The sequence below is a fragment of the Lissotriton helveticus genome, chromosome 5_1 (assembly GCF_964261635.1).
Source record: "Lissotriton helveticus chromosome 5_1, aLisHel1.1, whole genome shotgun sequence".
Classification (NCBI taxonomy): Eukaryota; Metazoa; Chordata; class Amphibia; order Caudata; family Salamandridae; genus Lissotriton; species Lissotriton helveticus.
In genome coordinates this window covers 1,479,330,404-1,479,347,775 of record NC_136065.1, presented here as the reverse complement: position 1 = coordinate 1,479,347,775, position 17,372 = coordinate 1,479,330,404, and the positions used below count along the sequence as shown (strand labels likewise).

The 17,372-nt window shown below is 45.1% G+C and overlaps 1 protein-coding gene and 1 long non-coding RNA gene across 2 annotated transcripts in view; one reads left to right on the top strand and one right to left on the bottom strand.

Annotated features, from left to right (window-relative positions):
• Nucleotides 1-17,372, bottom strand: part of CAPZA1 (capping actin protein of muscle Z-line subunit alpha 1) — a 341,315-nt gene that overhangs the window by 7,286 nt on the left and 316,657 nt on the right. The window contains exon 9 of the mRNA XM_078644469.1: nucleotides 4,001-4,063. Coding sequence (XP_078500595.1) covers nucleotides 4,001-4,063 — 63 coding nt within the window. The remainder of the gene's footprint in view (nucleotides 1-4,000; nucleotides 4,064-17,372) is intronic.
• LOC144755491 (uncharacterized) overlaps nucleotides 1-17,372 on the top strand; it is a 457,970-nt gene that overhangs the window by 384,592 nt on the left and 56,006 nt on the right. The window lies entirely within an intron of this gene.

Here is a 17,372-nt window from a genome sequence, read left to right as displayed (position 1 = left end):
TTAATGTGCCTACTGCAAAGAACGTCAAAGATGCATTTTAAAAAGCATTATTTTATGTGCATAGGTTCGTGGTTACTGCTTTTGCACAGAGATTCTTTCGTTACTGTGCACTTCATAAGTGACAATCGTAATGTAGCAGAGGGACCTATAAACTGTCATCAAAGAGCTGCTTGCAAACTGCATGGTACCAGTTAGTAACTTATGTTTTTTCCCCAGTTATTCATTATCTTGATGCTGCTAAAAAGATTTAGGGTGGAAATACTTTGTAATGTTAAAGTCAGTGCTAGCCACTGTGTTATGTTCTGAATCCTGACTTTGTGCTTTTCCAGACCAAGCCCTCTTTAAACATCTTATATACACACTGATTTACATTTATCATTCAATGTGTCTGTATGAGTGTGATGTAAAGTGCTCTGACATCCTACAATGGTATGAGAGATGCTATAAAACAAATGGAATACATGTGACACGAGGGGCTATTTTTTCAATATAAAATACTAAGGGCCAGATGTACGATCCGTTTTTATATGCACGAACGGGTTTGAGAACCCGTTTGACCATGCAGAAAACTATTGGGCCAAGTATATTGCCTATTTCGCAAGTTGCAATTTGTTCGCGACTCGCTAAATAGGTTTTACAACTTGCTATTTGGAAGGGGCATTCCCTTCCAAATAGTGAGTCTCAAAACCACCTACTTCAAGTAGATGGTAATGCTTTTGCAAGGAGGAAGGGGTCCCCAGGGGACCCCTTCCCCTTTGCAAATGCATGCAAAACTATTTCTTAAGGGCAGGTAGTGGTCCCAGGGACCTCTGCCTGCCCTTAGAAAATTAAACAAAAACGTTTAATTTTCTTTATTTTAAATGCATGGTAAACGGGCTGCATTTTTAAAAAAATGCTTTATATTAAAGCAGTCCCAGACATGGTGGCTTGCAGAGCCCAGCAGGCCACCATACCTGGGAGGGCTGGCATTCCCAATGGGCTCGCAAATTGCGAGAGGCTCATTAAAATTAATGAACCTCGCAATTTGCGACACCATTGAGAATCCCAAACAGTATTAAACACACTGTTGTACATTTCATTTAGCGACTCACAATTTGCCACTCGCAACGTGTCGCCAATTGTGAGGCGCTAAATGAAATGGCCATACAGATGGCCCCAAAATCCTTAGTACTTTGAGTATTTATTTTGTGTGCACACGTGTATTTTTTTCGAATTACTGTTTTAATATTTGAAATTTAACTCATACAAATTGCTTTGGGGTCCCCGGCTTCCAGTGGTGACTCAATGGGGGTCCTCAGGAGTCAAAAGTTTGGGAACCTCTGCTCTAGATGGTTTACGAGGATGGTAGTGGTGCCTTATTGGCTGCTGATGTTGCAGAGACCAGTTTGGGGCTTGAACCCTCTGATGAAAAAAATATTTGTCAAAGTCTTTATCTTCTATGGAACTCTTTCTTTTGCAGGCCAACAGCCTTGATTGCGTCCTTTTCAGTCTTCGTTTGGGAAATCTCCTCGTATGCATGAGTGCTAAAAAAGGGTATTACCTGAGAACTGTAAATTCGAAATTCAATGTAGTGCCTCTGATTTATGGCGAGGGAGTTGTACCCAAGAAGCCCTTCATGCACAGATGCCATGAGAATAACCATGCACAGTTAGGTCTGATGCATCAGCTTCTGCACTTATAATTTGATGGGACGCCAGGCCACCATCATTAAAAATTTGCTGGAAATCTTCCCTGTCCTCCTCGGCAGTTGCTCAGTAAATCTGCTGAGTAAATCCCATAGGGACCTGTCGGACCTCCTTAGCAAGGCAGAAGCACTTGCTACTTTTATTTATGATGCAGATGTTTCGCACATCTTTTTGCCAATGGAGTCTATCTGCTTACGTGCCAAAGTAACTGAATCAAGAGGGGGGGGGGGGGGAAATCAAACCTTGAGAAATATTGGGCCCTGGTCAGGAGCTTTGTATTCTTTAAAGAGCCGAGATGGAACAGACTTTAGAGATACTAGAGTCAGAAATAATTGCACTGCATGCTCCAAAAGACCCGGAACCAGTGGAAGGAGTGGTCCTGATACTGCTCGATGATGCAGGGTTTCAAAGATTACCGACAAAGTGGCTGTAGTAGTTAGAATGTCTATGTTCAATTTGGTTGCACCTCTGATCAGCACATCATTAAAACTCAAGAGATCATCCACTGGAGACCATCTTGCAGGAGGTGTGTCCGTCAGTGTAGTAGGATAGTCCCTTACTGAGGAGCGAGACGTGGTAGACCAAGATGGAGATGATCTTTTCCTATGTCTAGACCATGAGACCTCTTGGATCTTGATGTGGACCTGTTTCTAGATGTTGACTTTGATCTAGTGCGATGAAACTGCAGACTTCTTGAACTTTGAGGTGACGTTTGTGTCAAAGGTTGTAGATGCAATCTCCTTAAGGGCAATGAAGGAATCGTAAGTACAGACTGTGTGGCTGACGAGAACCTTGGAGATGGTGTTCTTCCAGGAGATGGCATGCATGGTGTGACTCGTGAAGGAGAGTCTACTGGCTTCCTGCTGAAGGTAGATCCTACTACAAGACAGCATGCATCACACACAAAGCCCTATACCAGAATGCTTCGCTGTACCTCACAAACAAACTTAAAAAAGCAGGAAGCTCCAGAACACTGAGGCGCACAAACACTTCCCTCCTCATCGACCCCTTATTAAAAAAGATAACCACTCCATCTCGCGCCTTCTCTGGAAACGTGCAGATCGTCTGGAATGCCCTCCCAAATGAACTGCGTTGCAATCCCTCCTACATTGCCTTGAAAAAGACCTTAAACTGCACCTCCTTGGCAAATACTGGGGTCCTTAATCAGACCTTCAACCTCCTCCGACCCTACCCTCCTCTACTTCACTCCCTCCCCTTCACCTCTCCCTTCACACTGTCTGCCTCCCCCATCCTACTCCCACCTCCCTTCCCTCCTCCTTCTTAAAACCCCTCTTGGCTGACCATCCCCCTCCTCCCAATCTGTTTTTACCCGCGCCTTTCCCCTTTCAAAATCTCTACCTCACCCACATCCCAGCCCTAAATCTCTCCCCCCCGCCACTATATATGTAAATGTATCTGCTCTTGCTATGTATTTGTTTATTAGACCTCAACGGAATGTTTGTTTTTATTTATTGTTTATTTTGTGTGTTGTTTGAGCGACTCCTGTAATCTTGTTTTTCACAAATGTAAAGCGCTCTGATACCTCAGGGTCTGGCCAGCGCTATATAAAACCTTTCAAACAAACAAGTAGGTCAGTGAATACTCTTATTCAGAAGTATGAGGCACAGGTCTCGGTCTTGTTTTTGAGGTCTCTTGCAAGATGTTCGTTTGTGGGGATCCTTTAAACAAGAGGAAGGCCCTTTGGAGGAAGCCTGAAGTTCACCAAGGCCACCTTTTGATACAGCAGTTCCTCTCTCTTGGAGTCCATGAAGCCTGATCTTCTCGGTGTCATCGTTTTAGCAGCATAAACAAGTGAAACAGTTGTAGAAACTAGTTTTAGTGACAGGCATTTTATTAATGTCTGCTGGAAGCCTTTACTTTGGCATCGTAGTACGAAATGGAATTGCAATAAATGTCTAATCCTTAAACTTTAGCATAAGAGAAACCGCTTATAACTGTTGCATATTAAACTCAAACTAAGAAAAACAATCTTTGAGCCTATTCATTGGCAACATTCCAACATCAGCTTCTCTTCTACTCATAACAAATCGCTTATTGCACTAGTCTGTAAATTTTCTACATTTAGTTGCAATAAATCTTTCAACAAATGTTAAATGCTCTGTCCTAAAGAACCTGATGCACCAAACAAGTGGTTTGCTTACATCCAACCCCACTTAATGTGCACAATAAAGTAAAGAAGGCACTGTGATTTTTAATATTTCTTTGTAATATTACTTAAACAATGGCACTCAAGCCCCTTTCACTTTTTGATTAGCCATTTACTTTTTTCAGTCTGGAAGATATCAATGCTTTACCTGGTATTCATTTTCCGCATGCTCTATAATTTGAATGAATTCCTTGGCAGTTTGAAACTCACTCTAAAAACAAAGGAAAAATACATCACTGTTAGCTGAAAACGAAATGGAAAAGTTAAAGAATCACATCAGAGAAGAAGGCAACATTAAACACATCTCTCATGCAAAACTGTAGGCAAAGATTTCCTGGACTGTATTTCTTGCTCAACAACGGATTTCTGTAAAAAGTCTCACTTTTTTTAATGCTACCATATTAAACAACAGTACACCTGGAACTATGCCTTGGTCTGCAGTGAGGTGCAACTGATACTGGGCTCACCAGGAACAGACAGGGGCAGTGTGCACTATTACAATGAATGTGCGGTCTTCAGAGTAGATAAGAATTTGCGCCTGGCCTAGAAAGCAGCACAATAGTGAAAGGCATACCAGCTGTGTGAAGTCTCACCTTTCATTCTCCAAGCAGCCACCAGCCTGCATGTAAAAGGGTACAGTGATCCCTCTGCAGGAGGGTGCAGTGAAGGCGCCCAACTGCAGGGTGATGTCTGGGGGACCCAAAGAACCACTTAATCCTTTCAAGGGCCAAGTTCAGGGTGCACACATACTGTGTCTCCTATGTGGTGCACATCAATTAATCTCCTGATGGCGTCTTTGCCATATCTATAATATAGCACAACTGCATCGCAAAGGTTTTTCTCATTTGCACAAGGCCAAGCGCTTTATCATGCAAATAGTGGGTAATTTCTTCAAGATGCTTTAGGAATACATGGGTACCTGCACAATCTACAGACTGGGCTGCACAAGCGTCTGTGGCCCCTTCAGTAATGCCAAAGTGCTCTGTAGACGTAAAAAGGGCGCACACTGCCCACTGAGGCATTTTTTATAATACAACCCAAGCGTCTTAAAAGCCAGCTAACCCAAACACTATTATTTTCAGAATGGTCGGTTGGATCCATGACTATAGGATCTAAAGTAGACCCAAGGACAAAAACAAAAAACCAGAGCCAAACAATAGTTGCAGTGGTTCTAAATCTATTTTTCAAAAGATTAAAAAAAGTTAACCATGGTTACATTGTCAACATGTAAGAAGAGTGTCCCTGTAATGCAATCAAAATTTAGGGCAATTAGATCACAAAAAGGCAAGGTTTAATTAAGTAATGCTAGCTGAAAAAGTAAAAAATCGAAATGGCAAATCTTTTGACCACCCCCAAGTAAAACAAAGAGTGGGAACTTTATCAGAGCAAATAAATTCATAAATCAAAAGTGGAGTGTTGATTGTTGCGTTTTAGCAACTCCTGTAAAACCGGAAATATGGCTCTTGTACGGCAATGTATGAGGCAAGTGAACGCTGGACTGTGGCAAATTTAATTTCCGACTGAATAAGATCCAACCAATAATAGTGAAGATTAACTTTTTACAATTGGTTCCGCCTAACGGCACATCAAAATGGTTACTTACCAGTAGTAGTAGTTTGCAGTTTGAAGAAATTTCTGGATTAGATGCTGTGCATTATTCCGCCATCTAGTGGCTGGGTCCAGAATAATCCTGGTCTGTTTTTTCCCCTTGATGTTGGGCGCTGTCGACCACCATTTGGTGACAGGTGCGTCTCCTGTGACACGTCAGACGGCACCCTGGAAGTCGTTGTGAGTGGTAGCCATCTTCAGATTCTTTTTTCGGTTTGTGTTCTTAGTTAGACGTCCTGTTGATGGTTATCTAGATAATCACTTAAAATCTCTTCCCCGCCTGTTTGTTTTCCTCACAGGGGAGGTCTGGTGGGTCGCATGTGAATCCAGAAAATTCTTCAAGCTGCAAACCTACTACTACTGGTAAGTAACCATTTCGTTTTGCAGTGAGGATCCTTTTCTGGATTCACATGCTGTGCATCATATTACGTAGCGTTTTCTCCCAATTTGGGAGGGCTGTGGTAAGAGGAAGACTTTGCAAACAGATGTTGGAGTACTTTCTGTCCTATTTTGCTTCCTTATTCATTTGTATGTCACACAGTAATGCTTTGTGAACGTGTGTGGTGATGCCGCTGCCAGAGTTGCTCCTTTCTTTCTTGTGGAGTGAGCTATTGGCTGTGTTAATTCCTTATTAGCGGTGGCATAGCATATTTGGATAGCTTGGACTATCCATCTTGAGAATGTTGCCTTTGTGACAGGCGATACTGTGTTGGTGTGTGCATAGGCCACCAACTGCTGTTTGGATTTTTGCACTTGTTCTGTTCTTGGTAAGTAGTAAAGTAGTGCCCTCCTTACTTCCAGGGTATGGAGGCTTATTTCTCCCTTAGTCTTTGGGTTTTTGAAGAAGACCGGGAGGAAGATTTTTTGGTGTTAAGTGGTATTAGGCTACCACCTTTGGCAGGAACTGTGGGTTTGTCTTTAAAATTAGCTTGTCCTTCTGTATTTGCATGTATGGCTCCTGTATGGTTTATGCTTGTAACTCGCTTACTCTCCGTAAGGATGTTATGGCAATGAGAAAGCCCGTCTTTAAGGCAATGTGCTTGAGTTCTGCCTTACGCATGGGCTCAAATGGTTGTCATTAGTAGCGTGCACACTGTATTTAGACTCCACATGGGCACTGGTGCAGTTCTAGGGGGAGCAATTCTTTTGGATCCTTCTAGGAATCGTTTTATGACCAGCCTTGTGAAGGTTTTGCATGCTCTTCCCATGGTGTATGCTACAATAGCAGCGAGGTGCACCTTTATGCTCGAGTAGTTGATGTGGCTGTCTAGGAGATGAGTTATACAGGTGATCACTATTTCTTGTGTGGTGATTTCATTTATGTGGTTATTAGCTGTGCACCAGGAGGTGTGTAACTTCCATTTTGCGGCACAGCACTTTCTTGTAGTTTGCTTTATTGCTTCCTTTAGGATTTGCATCGTTCGTTGAGGCAGGTTGAGGTGGCCAAACTATGAATTCAGTTGCCAGGTCACTAGTTGCAGCGTTTTTGGCTCTGGATTGAAGATCTGGCCCTGTTTGTCAATAGGTCCTTGTATGTTTTAAACTTGATCATATTTCCCCTGGACAGCTCCAACAGGCTTGAATACCACGTCTGTCTTGGCTATTGCGGGGCAATGAGAATTAGGTTTGTTCCTGTTTGTCTTGACCTTTCTAGCACTCTTTGGATTAGGTGTATTGGAGGAAAAGCGTATGCAAATGTCCCTGATCAGATTAGTGATAGGGCATTCCCTCTTGACAGGTGGTGTGGAAACCTCGAGGCAAAGAACTGGCATTTCTTGCTCTGTATTGTTGCAAACCAGTCTTTCACTGGTGTTCCCCAGAGATTGAAGATGTATTGTACGGTTTTGTGTTGTCCACTACTGGAAGAGGTACTGTTTGCAAATTGATCGCTTGGGATACTGCCCATTGCCAGATTTCCTGTGCTAGCTTACTCAGTGGGAATGATTCTGTACCTCCCTGTTTGTTGTGGCAGAACATTGAAGTGTTGTCTGTTTGAATCAACACAGTTTTCCCCTCAATGTGTTTCTGGAACGCTTTCAGTGCTAGGAACACCGTTTTCATTTATGTTGATGTGTTTTATGGAATCCTGTTCGTTCCATTGACCACGTACTTTCAGCTGTTTGAGGTGTGCTCCCCATCCGTCTGTAGTGATAGTCACAGAAGGAGTTGGGGTCCTGAAAGATTTGCCTTGTGTTAGGTTGTTGGATGCCCACCATTATAGTTCTGCTTGCAGCCTTTGTGTAACAACCACTAGATCCTCCCAACTCCCTGTGACTTGGGACCAGTTGTTGGTCAGCCATTCTTGTGTAGGCGGGCGTGAGGAATGAGTGGTATGCATAATGTCATCATGCCCATAAGTTTCATGACCCTCCTCATTGTCGGAGTGAGGTTTCTTGCGTTATTTCTTGTATTCTCTTCTGCATCGGGTACGCCTGCACGTTTGAGTTTAGTATTGCACCTAGGAAAGTCTTTCTTCTTTCTGCCTTTGTTCATGACTTCTTGTGGTTTATAGAGAACCCTAGATCTTGCAGCGGGTGAATAGCTGTTTTAATGTGCTTGAGGCATTTCCGTCTTGTGTTTGCCTTTATGAGCCAGTCGTCCAGGGATGGGTAAATGTGTATCCCTTCTCTTCTTAGGTGTGCCACCACTGCAGCTAGGCACTTGGTGAATGAAAACCCTTGGTGCGGACTTGATTCCGAAAGGGAGCACCTTGAATTGAAAGTGTGTAATATTCTAGGTTTGTTTTATTTCTTCTATTACTGCATATTGATACCTTGTCCCTTTAAATGTGACATCTATGTATTCTTAGAACCTTGCTATGTTGATTGGGTGCATTCCACTAGGGAATCACTACCTAAGACTATGACTGAACTGGTTGGCTGTGTCTGTTATGCCATCTAATAAATCTATCTCCATCAACTGAACCGCCTCCCTTGGATTATTACAAAGTGCTTTCCTCTGTGTAGGAACCGTAGGCATAGTCTGTGTTTTTGGTTCATAGGAATGGTTAAGTAGGCATCCTTGTCTATTGGTGCCATGTAATCTCCTCTTTGGATTTAGGGAATTATTTCTTGTAGTGTAGCCATTTTGAAGTGCTGTGTTAAGATGAACTGGTTTATGAACCTTAGGTCCAGGACTGGCCTTAGTGATAGGTCCTGTTTGGGAACTAGGAAGTATGGTGAATAGTTTCATTAGAAAATCTCCTGTTTTGGTACTAATTCTATAGCTCGTTTTTGCAGTAGTTCCTTTATTACCAAATTTAACTGTATGAGCTTGTTTCTTGAAACTTTGTTTTTGGTGGGTTTGCAAGCTGTGACTGTTAGTTCTATGCAATACCCGTATTTCACCAGATTTAATCTCCAATTGTCTGCTGTGATTTTTTGCCACTGTTTGAAGAATTGTGATATTCTTTCTCCCACTGGTGTTTGATGTGGGTCCTGTCGTATTTGGGAGTCACTTTTAGCAGTTTCCTCTTCCTGTAGAGGGCTAGCCTGTGCGCCTGCCTCTTCTTTAATAGGGCTGCTTGGGTTGTTGTTGCCAAACTTGGTTACCAGATTGTTGTCCGTTCTCTTGGCCTTGTTGCTGTTGTGACACTTGCTGTCCTTGGCCAAATACACCTCTTCCTGTGGGTTTTCTGTTGTTGAACCCACCTCTTTTAAAAGGTACCTCTTTGCTGGAGGGCTCCCATCGCTCTTGCGGTTTCATTGTCTTTCTTGATTTGTTGGAGGGATTTGTCTACCTCCTTCCCAAAGAGTTTGTTCCCTGTGAAAGGTCTGTTGATGATGGAGGTTTGTACCTCATGTTTGAACCCCGAGATCCTAAGCCAAGCATGTCTTGTTAGGGTGGTGCCTGTGCACATTTGCCTGCTGGCAGTGTCTGCTGCATCTAGTACAGATTTAAGGCATGCACTTGCGATGTTTCGGCCTTCTTGGACAATATAATATCCTCTCTGTTTGACATCCTCGGGGAGCTTGTTGATGAGCTCCTCTATGTCATCCCACTGCTGGTGTCCGTATCAGTTCAGGAGTGAGTGAGTTAGCAATGAGCCATTGTGTCGCTGCTTCTTTCTCCATCTTTCGTCCCACCATATCCGTTCTCTTGCTTTCTTTTTCTGGTAGGGGTCCAGTCTTAGAGAGTGCATTAGCTCTTCTGGCCGTGGTGACGATGGAGTCAGGCACAGTGTTGCTCTGAACCTATATTTAGGGTCCTTGGAGGAGGCCTTTGTGAGAAAGTGCCATCTTTCTTGCATTGGTATGCCCCCACTTTTTGCTGAATTGCTGATGTGCTTTGACTGAGTGTGCCCTGGGCTCCTGCCAACCAGGTGCCCAGGGTTGAAACCAAAACCCAATTGGCATCTCTGGCCACCCGTCAGTCCCTAGTAAATGGTACCCCAGTTACCCAGGGCATGGTGACCAGAGAAGACCCCTAAGGGCTGCAGCACTTATTGTGCCACCCTGTACCCTGAAACCCACACACTGCCTTTGCAGGCTGAGTGTCCAAGTGCAGAACTAAACAGAGTCTCGACATGGCACACATCCCTGTGTGCCATGCCCACAAAACCCACTGCCCTGGCATACCTCAGTCACCCCTCTAGCTGGGTGCCCTATGCCAGCGGTGTGGGCACAGGTGCATGGGCCCTGTGCCCCCACAGTACCCAGGGCCATTCCTGGGCACTGTAAGTATAGTGATGCCATTAAGAGTATATGGTACTGGGAGGTCGTCATTACGAACTCCACAACACCATAATGGCTACACTGAAGACTGACAAGTTTGATATCAAACTTCTCAGCACATTAAACCCGCACTGATGCCAGTGTGGGATTTAATGTAAAATGCACGAGAGGTCATCTTAGGGATGCCCCCTGAAAACCTAACCTACAATCCACGTCTGGACTGAGAGGCTGCCTAGGCTGCCACACAGCAGACATGTTGCTGGACCCCTGGGTGGACAGACCCCCGCTCTCCTGGGCCTGCAACAATGCACATCCTGGGCGAGGTGCTAGGTCTCCTTCCCCAGGATGGGCACGAGAATCTTCAAAGGCTTGCCGCTCTTGTGAGCTTCTCCAGGCCACTTGCTGTACTCAGCAACTGGCCCACACCAGTTCTTCCCCCCACTCTGACAGGAAGACTGGCGGGAAACCCTACGTCAGGAAGGGGGGGGGGGTGCCAGCCTGTGCCAACCCCACCCCTCAGGTGGGAGAGGCGAGGTGAAGCACAACCCCGGGCTCCGGCAATCTTGAAGATGGGGAGCCCTGCCCAACCACAGCTAGGCTCCTGCCCCCCTCCCACAGGAGAGGAGCAGGCTAGGGGGTGTACCCACCCCAGGACCGGGACCTATTGGTCCCTGCCCTTGCCCTACCCATAACACCCCTAAATTCAGTATTTAGGGGCACCCTGAACCTTCCTTCCTCAGATCCCGGTACGAAAACCAGAAAGAAGATCAAGAAGAAGACCTTCCGTGCAGCTGCTAACAGGGCCCACTGACTTGGCCCCAGCCCTACCGGCCTGTCGACTCTGAAACCCTGCTAAATCCAGGCGACTCCTGCTGACAGCAACCGTGGAAACCCAGATGACCTGCCTGCCTTGACCCTCTCAAAGATTGGGACTACCCTGAGCAGAGGCTCTCCTCCAACAACCATACCCCTGGTGCCAGCCAGGAACCGCGAATCCAGCCCACTCTGCACCCGCCAAGCCCGGCCCGTGCCCGAGTGATCCAAGACCACGAGGACGTACCTCAGGCGACTGGGATCCGAAGTCCAGTACCCAAAGACCCTCCTCGACTACCCAGACGACGCTTGCAGCCTCAGAACCAGGGACCCCTCCAACCGTGACCAGCCGAGGGTAAGATTTCCCAACACCCAAAACACCCCTACACCTGGCGCCCCACGGCCCCTTGTGCCCTCCTTTGGGGTACTCACCTCTTCTCCAAGAACCCAACTTACCTCTCAAAGTGGTGGTCGCACCTGAAGAATCTCCGCCCCCGGGCCTGCAGCCTTTGTTCACTTTGTAACTTTCCCATTGGATAACATGGAGCGCCCGACGGCTCAATAGCACCCTGCACCCAGCCGCCCGAGTTCCGCTGGAAGTGCAACTACTACCCTACTCTAGTTCTCCACTTGCCCTGAATAAGGGACCAGGAGCTCAGCTCCTACAGCCGCGTGGCCTACCTGCTTGCAGCCACCAACCAAAGGACCCCTACCCTCCATTGGATTGCATTGGGCCTACTCTCTCTGCACCCGGCTACCCCTGTGCCGCTGAGGGTGTAACAATTGTACCTTTCCGACCCTGGGAGACCCCCGAGTCTATGCCCAGAACCTCAACCTCACTAGTCGAGTACTCACCTGAAAGCCGATAACTCACTTTCCTTATATAGGCTAACATTGACTGGTTTTCACTGAGATTTCTTCCAAGTGTCGATTTTTGCAACTTTGAAATATTCCTCTAAAATCAGCCGAATAAATATTTCCGAAAAACTCACCTGGGATCAGGAGATAAGCCAGTGCTGTACTTTCTAGTTCAGTGCTGAACCGCAAAAGTAATCATAACTATACTTAGCAGTTACCTGCATTTTCTTCCATAGGAAACCATTGACTGTTTTTCTATGAAATTTCTTCTGTGTCGATTTTTGCAACTTACAAATATTCCTTAAAAATCGTACCAACTGCTGAAATGTAAATACTTACCTGTCTTAGGTAGAGGTCCCAGTGCTGGATGTAGGAGTCCAGTACTGGATTACAAAAGTAACGAGAACCTACTTTACCTGTGACTTGAATTTCCTTCCATAGGATAACATTGCTAGTTTTTCTCTGAAAAGTTTCTAAGTGTCAACTTTGAAAATACATTTATACCCTTTAAAAAGTACAACTGTAACCAAAACGCTTTTACTTAACTGATTACAGCTTAGGTTCCGGGACTGAATCCAGGATCCAGTCCTGTGGTTAGCAAAGTAATCCTGAAAGTAATTATTGCATTTTTATAGAAAAACCCGTTGAGCTCAATGTTAAATTGTGTTTAGAATTGTGTTGCCTACTGCAACCCCAGTAACTATTGTACTTACTAAGTCTATTGCCTGTCTGCAAAGTAATTACCCAAAGTCACTCATATTGGGAAAAGTATATTTTGATACCTGTTGGTTCTAAAATAAAACAACTCTATATTTTGATATAAAAACAATTGGCCTAGAGTTCAGTTCTTGAGTGTGTGAAACCTTTTGTTGACTGAGTGTGTACAACAAATGCTTTACACTGTCCTCTGATACTGCCTTACTGCTCGATCATGCTACCACATGGATCTATTTCATTGTCTGGTGAACTATCTAGCTCACCTACATTCTGAAGAGTCAGAAGGTCTGCATTCTCATATACGGGGAGGGACAAGCTTGTTGCCATCTGTGTCCATAATCATGCCCCTCTGAGGGTTAGTCAAGGTCAGAATGAATTCCAAAGGTTTTGTACAAGGTATCACAGAACTGATGGCGGCCCAACACCATACTCCTTACACTGCTCTTCATCCTGTGAACGCTTGGGGCACCCTAAAAGACCACAATTACTTAACTGGGGCCGGCTGAAATTCCTGAGGTGAATGAGGCGGTGGATGAAGTGGCCTGGCTGTGCCAGTATAGTGGCGGGGCAGAAGAAACTGATTAAGCCCCCCACCTTGGAACAACATCATATGGCATAGAAAAGGCATCTAAGGGAGCCAGGGGAACACTCTGCATCGAATAAAGACATCGGTGGTCGCATGGGGTCTGGTGGGGCTCCAGAGCAGAGAGCATAGAGAGCATAGAGAAAAGATTGAGGATGGGGTTTGCCATGCTACCTCGACAGCCCCCAGTGGGAGTTGGAATACAGATGCTTCTTATGTTTTTTCCGCATCGCTCTTTTATAATGTCAAGAAGACAACCTGCGAAGAGAGAACTGAAGCGAGATCTAGATTGGTGCTGGCCTCGATGATCTTTCTTCGCAAGTATTGGAATCCAGCTTTGAGCCTAAACACCACAGCTGTCGCATGGGTCTGTGAGCGACACTGGAATGTCGCACAAAGGATGGGGCTTAAACCCCAACTTTGTTCGGAGTTGCCCCCAACACTGCACTATATGTAAGAAATGATTTTTTGAGAGCAAAAAATCAGACATGCCTCAAAAGGCATGAAAAAAATAGAACTGATGTCAGGATATCAGAGTGAGCGCTTTATAGCTTCAGTGACATTTATGCGACTCCACTTTCAGCATCAAGACAGAGCTAGAACACCCTCCTGGTGTGAGAGCTGTGTGAGAAATTTCCAGATCAAATCTTTTGCCTAGGGACCGTTAAGAAATAAGCAGGTAGAAGTCTTATCAGAAAGACACTTCTAGGAATGTCCCCCTCTCTTGTTGCAATCCCTACATGTTGTTTTCAAATCTGTGCTCCTGTGGCTCATCTGTGGACTCCTGACAGGTGGCCTGAAGAAATGGGAATGCCCCCGGCCCCTACTAGGAAAGCCAAGAACGTAGGGGTGATCATGGATAATAAACTTACTTTTGGTGAACAGGTTAGTGGAGTTGTTTCAACAAGCTTTAATCACCTCAGTGTTTTGCGGAAAATAAAATTCTTTCTACTCGAGGATAGTTTCAGGACGCCAGTTACAGCACTCTTTTTGTCTAGGCTGGACTATTGTTATAGTCTGTATCTAAACATCCACAAGAAACATCTAAACAGACTCCAGCTGGAGCAAATTGCGGCAGCCAGGTTGTTAACCGGCACACCTAGGTTTGTCTTGGTTAGGAAGGAACTTGGAGCTCCACTGGCTCCCAGTGAAACAGCGTGCACAATTTAAATCGCTTTGCACGTTTTTGAAGTCTTTGACAGGCAGGGGCCATGAATATCTGAGGAAACGCCTTCAATGGTACGTCCCCGGAAGAACACTGCAATCAGCGGAGGCAAAGCAAGAGCCATCCCCAGAGTTAAAAAAGCCAATTGGGGTGGCAGAAGTTTCATCGCTTGTGCTGCTAAAGCTTGGAACAACCTACTAGCTCATCTCAAGAATGCTACCGAGCTCATCTCCTTCAGAAGTGGGCTGAAAACGTGGCTGTTTTCTGAATAGCCATCTTCATTTCTGGTAACCAGTTAGGCCCGGCTCAGCGCCAGGACACCTTTGGGTAGAAGTGTGCTTTAAAAGCTTATTAACATAACATCTGAGCTTACTTCGGACACAGCTACTGAATCCTCCCGAGGCAAAGGAGAAGCACAAACCGAATCATTGGTCTTTCTACCACCATATAGCACATTCATGATCTATATAGGCCTTTAGACCAATCTCATAACTGATATAGGTTCCTCCCCTATATGTAGGGTACAGATGCCACACCCTTATTTTAAAACAAGGTGATAAGTTCTCATTGCCTCATTCAATCTCACTTCAAACTGATCAGGCATTCCCCCAATGATTACTACGCAGACTAAAATACAAGACAAAATTTACAGTAGAGTCACTACAGTGTTGTAATCCGCAGACTGGCAATGCAGATAGAGACACTGTCACAATCCAACTGACTCAATCCTTTATTCTAAGCTTCATTATATTATTCCCCACAACTAGTATGCAGACCTTGGCCAAGGCTTAACGCGCCAGTTTGGGGAGAGGGGATGAGAAGAAGTGAGTTGGGGTTTCTCAGGGCCATGCTACTTCCCGCTCCCTGTAGTTTGCTTGCCAGATAATTAGGGTTTTCAATTTGAAGGGGTTTGTGGGCAATACAAGCGGTCTTGAAGATGCATCTTCCTTCTATGGGAAGCATACAGACTTGTGAAAGCAGGTGAGATGTGGTTGAACCATTTGATTCCTGTGAGTAGTTGAGTGGCAGCATTAAGAGTTGTACTTAAGAGGAACAAGCTTACTTTTTGGGGTCCCACTGATGATGGCAATACTGTAGTAGAGTTGTGAGAGGGCTAGTGATTGCACTACAGTCTTCAGATTATCAGGGGGAATAAACGGTTTGATTTTCTTGAGATGGTTTGAGGTGCAGCTAGCCCCTTTGGCTGAGTGGATGATGTGCTCTTTCACTGACATGTCTTTGTCCCGAACGATTCCCAGGGACTTCACGAAGTTGGGGAGTGAAAGAGAACAGCTAAGTGCGTCCACGTTCTTGAGCCATTTTTGGATTAGCAAAGTCTTGTCCTTGCGGGAAAAAGAGTAAAAGGTTGGTTTTACTGGGGTTCAGCTCTAAACACAGAGATGGCTGGCGTCTGGTAGACCGCCTATACCCCAGGAGGGATAGTAGGCATAAGTAGATAAGTAGAGTATTTGATTAGAAAATGGAGGTCAAATATTGGGCGCATTGACTTGTCCGGTTTTGGAAATTGAAAGTATTTCAAGTAGTTTCCATTAATGATCTCTTTTTGTAGTATCCTTTCTATTGCCTGTTTCTGCAACAGCTCTTTCACCTACCACTGTAAATATAATATATTTTCTCTTTTTGTATGTGGCCTTCCTTTGTCCACCATTTCAGGGGATGTCTCGTCAGTTTCATACAATATCCATACTGGATGATGTTGAGAATCCATTTGTCGGATGTGAACTCTCCCCACTTTTGGGTAAACACTCCTGGTCTTTCCCCCCTAGTTTTATGTGGAGGGGGTTCTGTACTGGAGAGTCACTTGTTTGAGGGCCTGCTCCTCGGCCAGTTGCCCCTCACCTCTCGATCGTCCATGAAAGGTCTTTGTAGTGCTTGGTATTGCCACTGCTGTGTTCTTCCCCAAGTTGACTTGTTTGTTGGGAGGGTTGGTGCGAATTGGTGTCTTTGAAGCTTTTTCTTCCTGTTGGTGGTCTTGCAGGAGCAGCCCCTCTCCTATGGTGGTCCCTAGCTGCAAAGACCCTATGGACTTAACTGTCTCATTGTCCTTTATTTAATTGTTGCAGTGTCATCCACAGAACTGGCAAAGAGCTGTTCCTCATTGAAGGTGCTGTTGATTATGCTCGCCTGTACATCATTTTTAAAAACCTGATAGGTGTGTCTTTTCAATGTTGTTCCATTCAACAGCTTCCTGCGCCTGTGGAATCTAGTGCAGTTTAAGCAAGTGTTGGCTATAGTTTAGCCCTCTTCTATGAGCACGTTTGCTCTCTCTATAGGTACAGTTCTGGTAGCTGTTTTGGCAAATCTCGCACCTCTTTCCAGTGCTGGTGGGCATACCTATTCAGTAGGGCAATGGAGTTGGTGATGTTTGTGTTGCAGCTCCTCTTTCAAACGTTTGTCCCCACCATCTCGATCCTTTTGCTTTCCTTTTCAGAAGGTGGGCCCAACGACACTGCTACATTGGCCCTTTTCTTTGAAGTGGACACAATGATAGAGTCTGCTGTTACGTTACATCATACATAGGCAGGTTCCCTTACAGTGTTTATTTATTTTCTATTCTCTGTGTTACCAATTCACAGGTGACTATTTCCTTGAACACCTCTCTTCCTTGGTCCAAAATGCTAGCTAACATTGGCAAGTATTGGCTCTTGCTGAGAAAGGGAATGAAGGTTTCAAGTAAGTCCTCCTCTAGCTGAACCCCATATTTGTCTGCTGTGCTCTTCACCACAATGTTATATAGGGTGGTATCGTCCCGAGGGTAAGGTCTCGATATGTGCCGACTCCTTTCTTCCGGAAAGTCAGCACTGAGATCCGGACACTGATCTTAAATGTACTCAGCATCATGGAATAGCCCCTGGGACTTGGGACTTCATCGTAGAACATTTTGTGTTCTTTCTTCTGGAGCTCTGGTGTTGCTGGTGGCTCCAGGTTGGGCGTCTCTACTTCCTCATGGCTTTTTTCAATCAGAGATATTTGTCTGAATTCCCGAAGGGAAGACTCGAAATCCTTCTTTTGGATGATTGCTGCCAGACACCTCTTTGTTCGCTTGATATTAAGCGCTTTCTCTCATTGTGGAGATGACTTA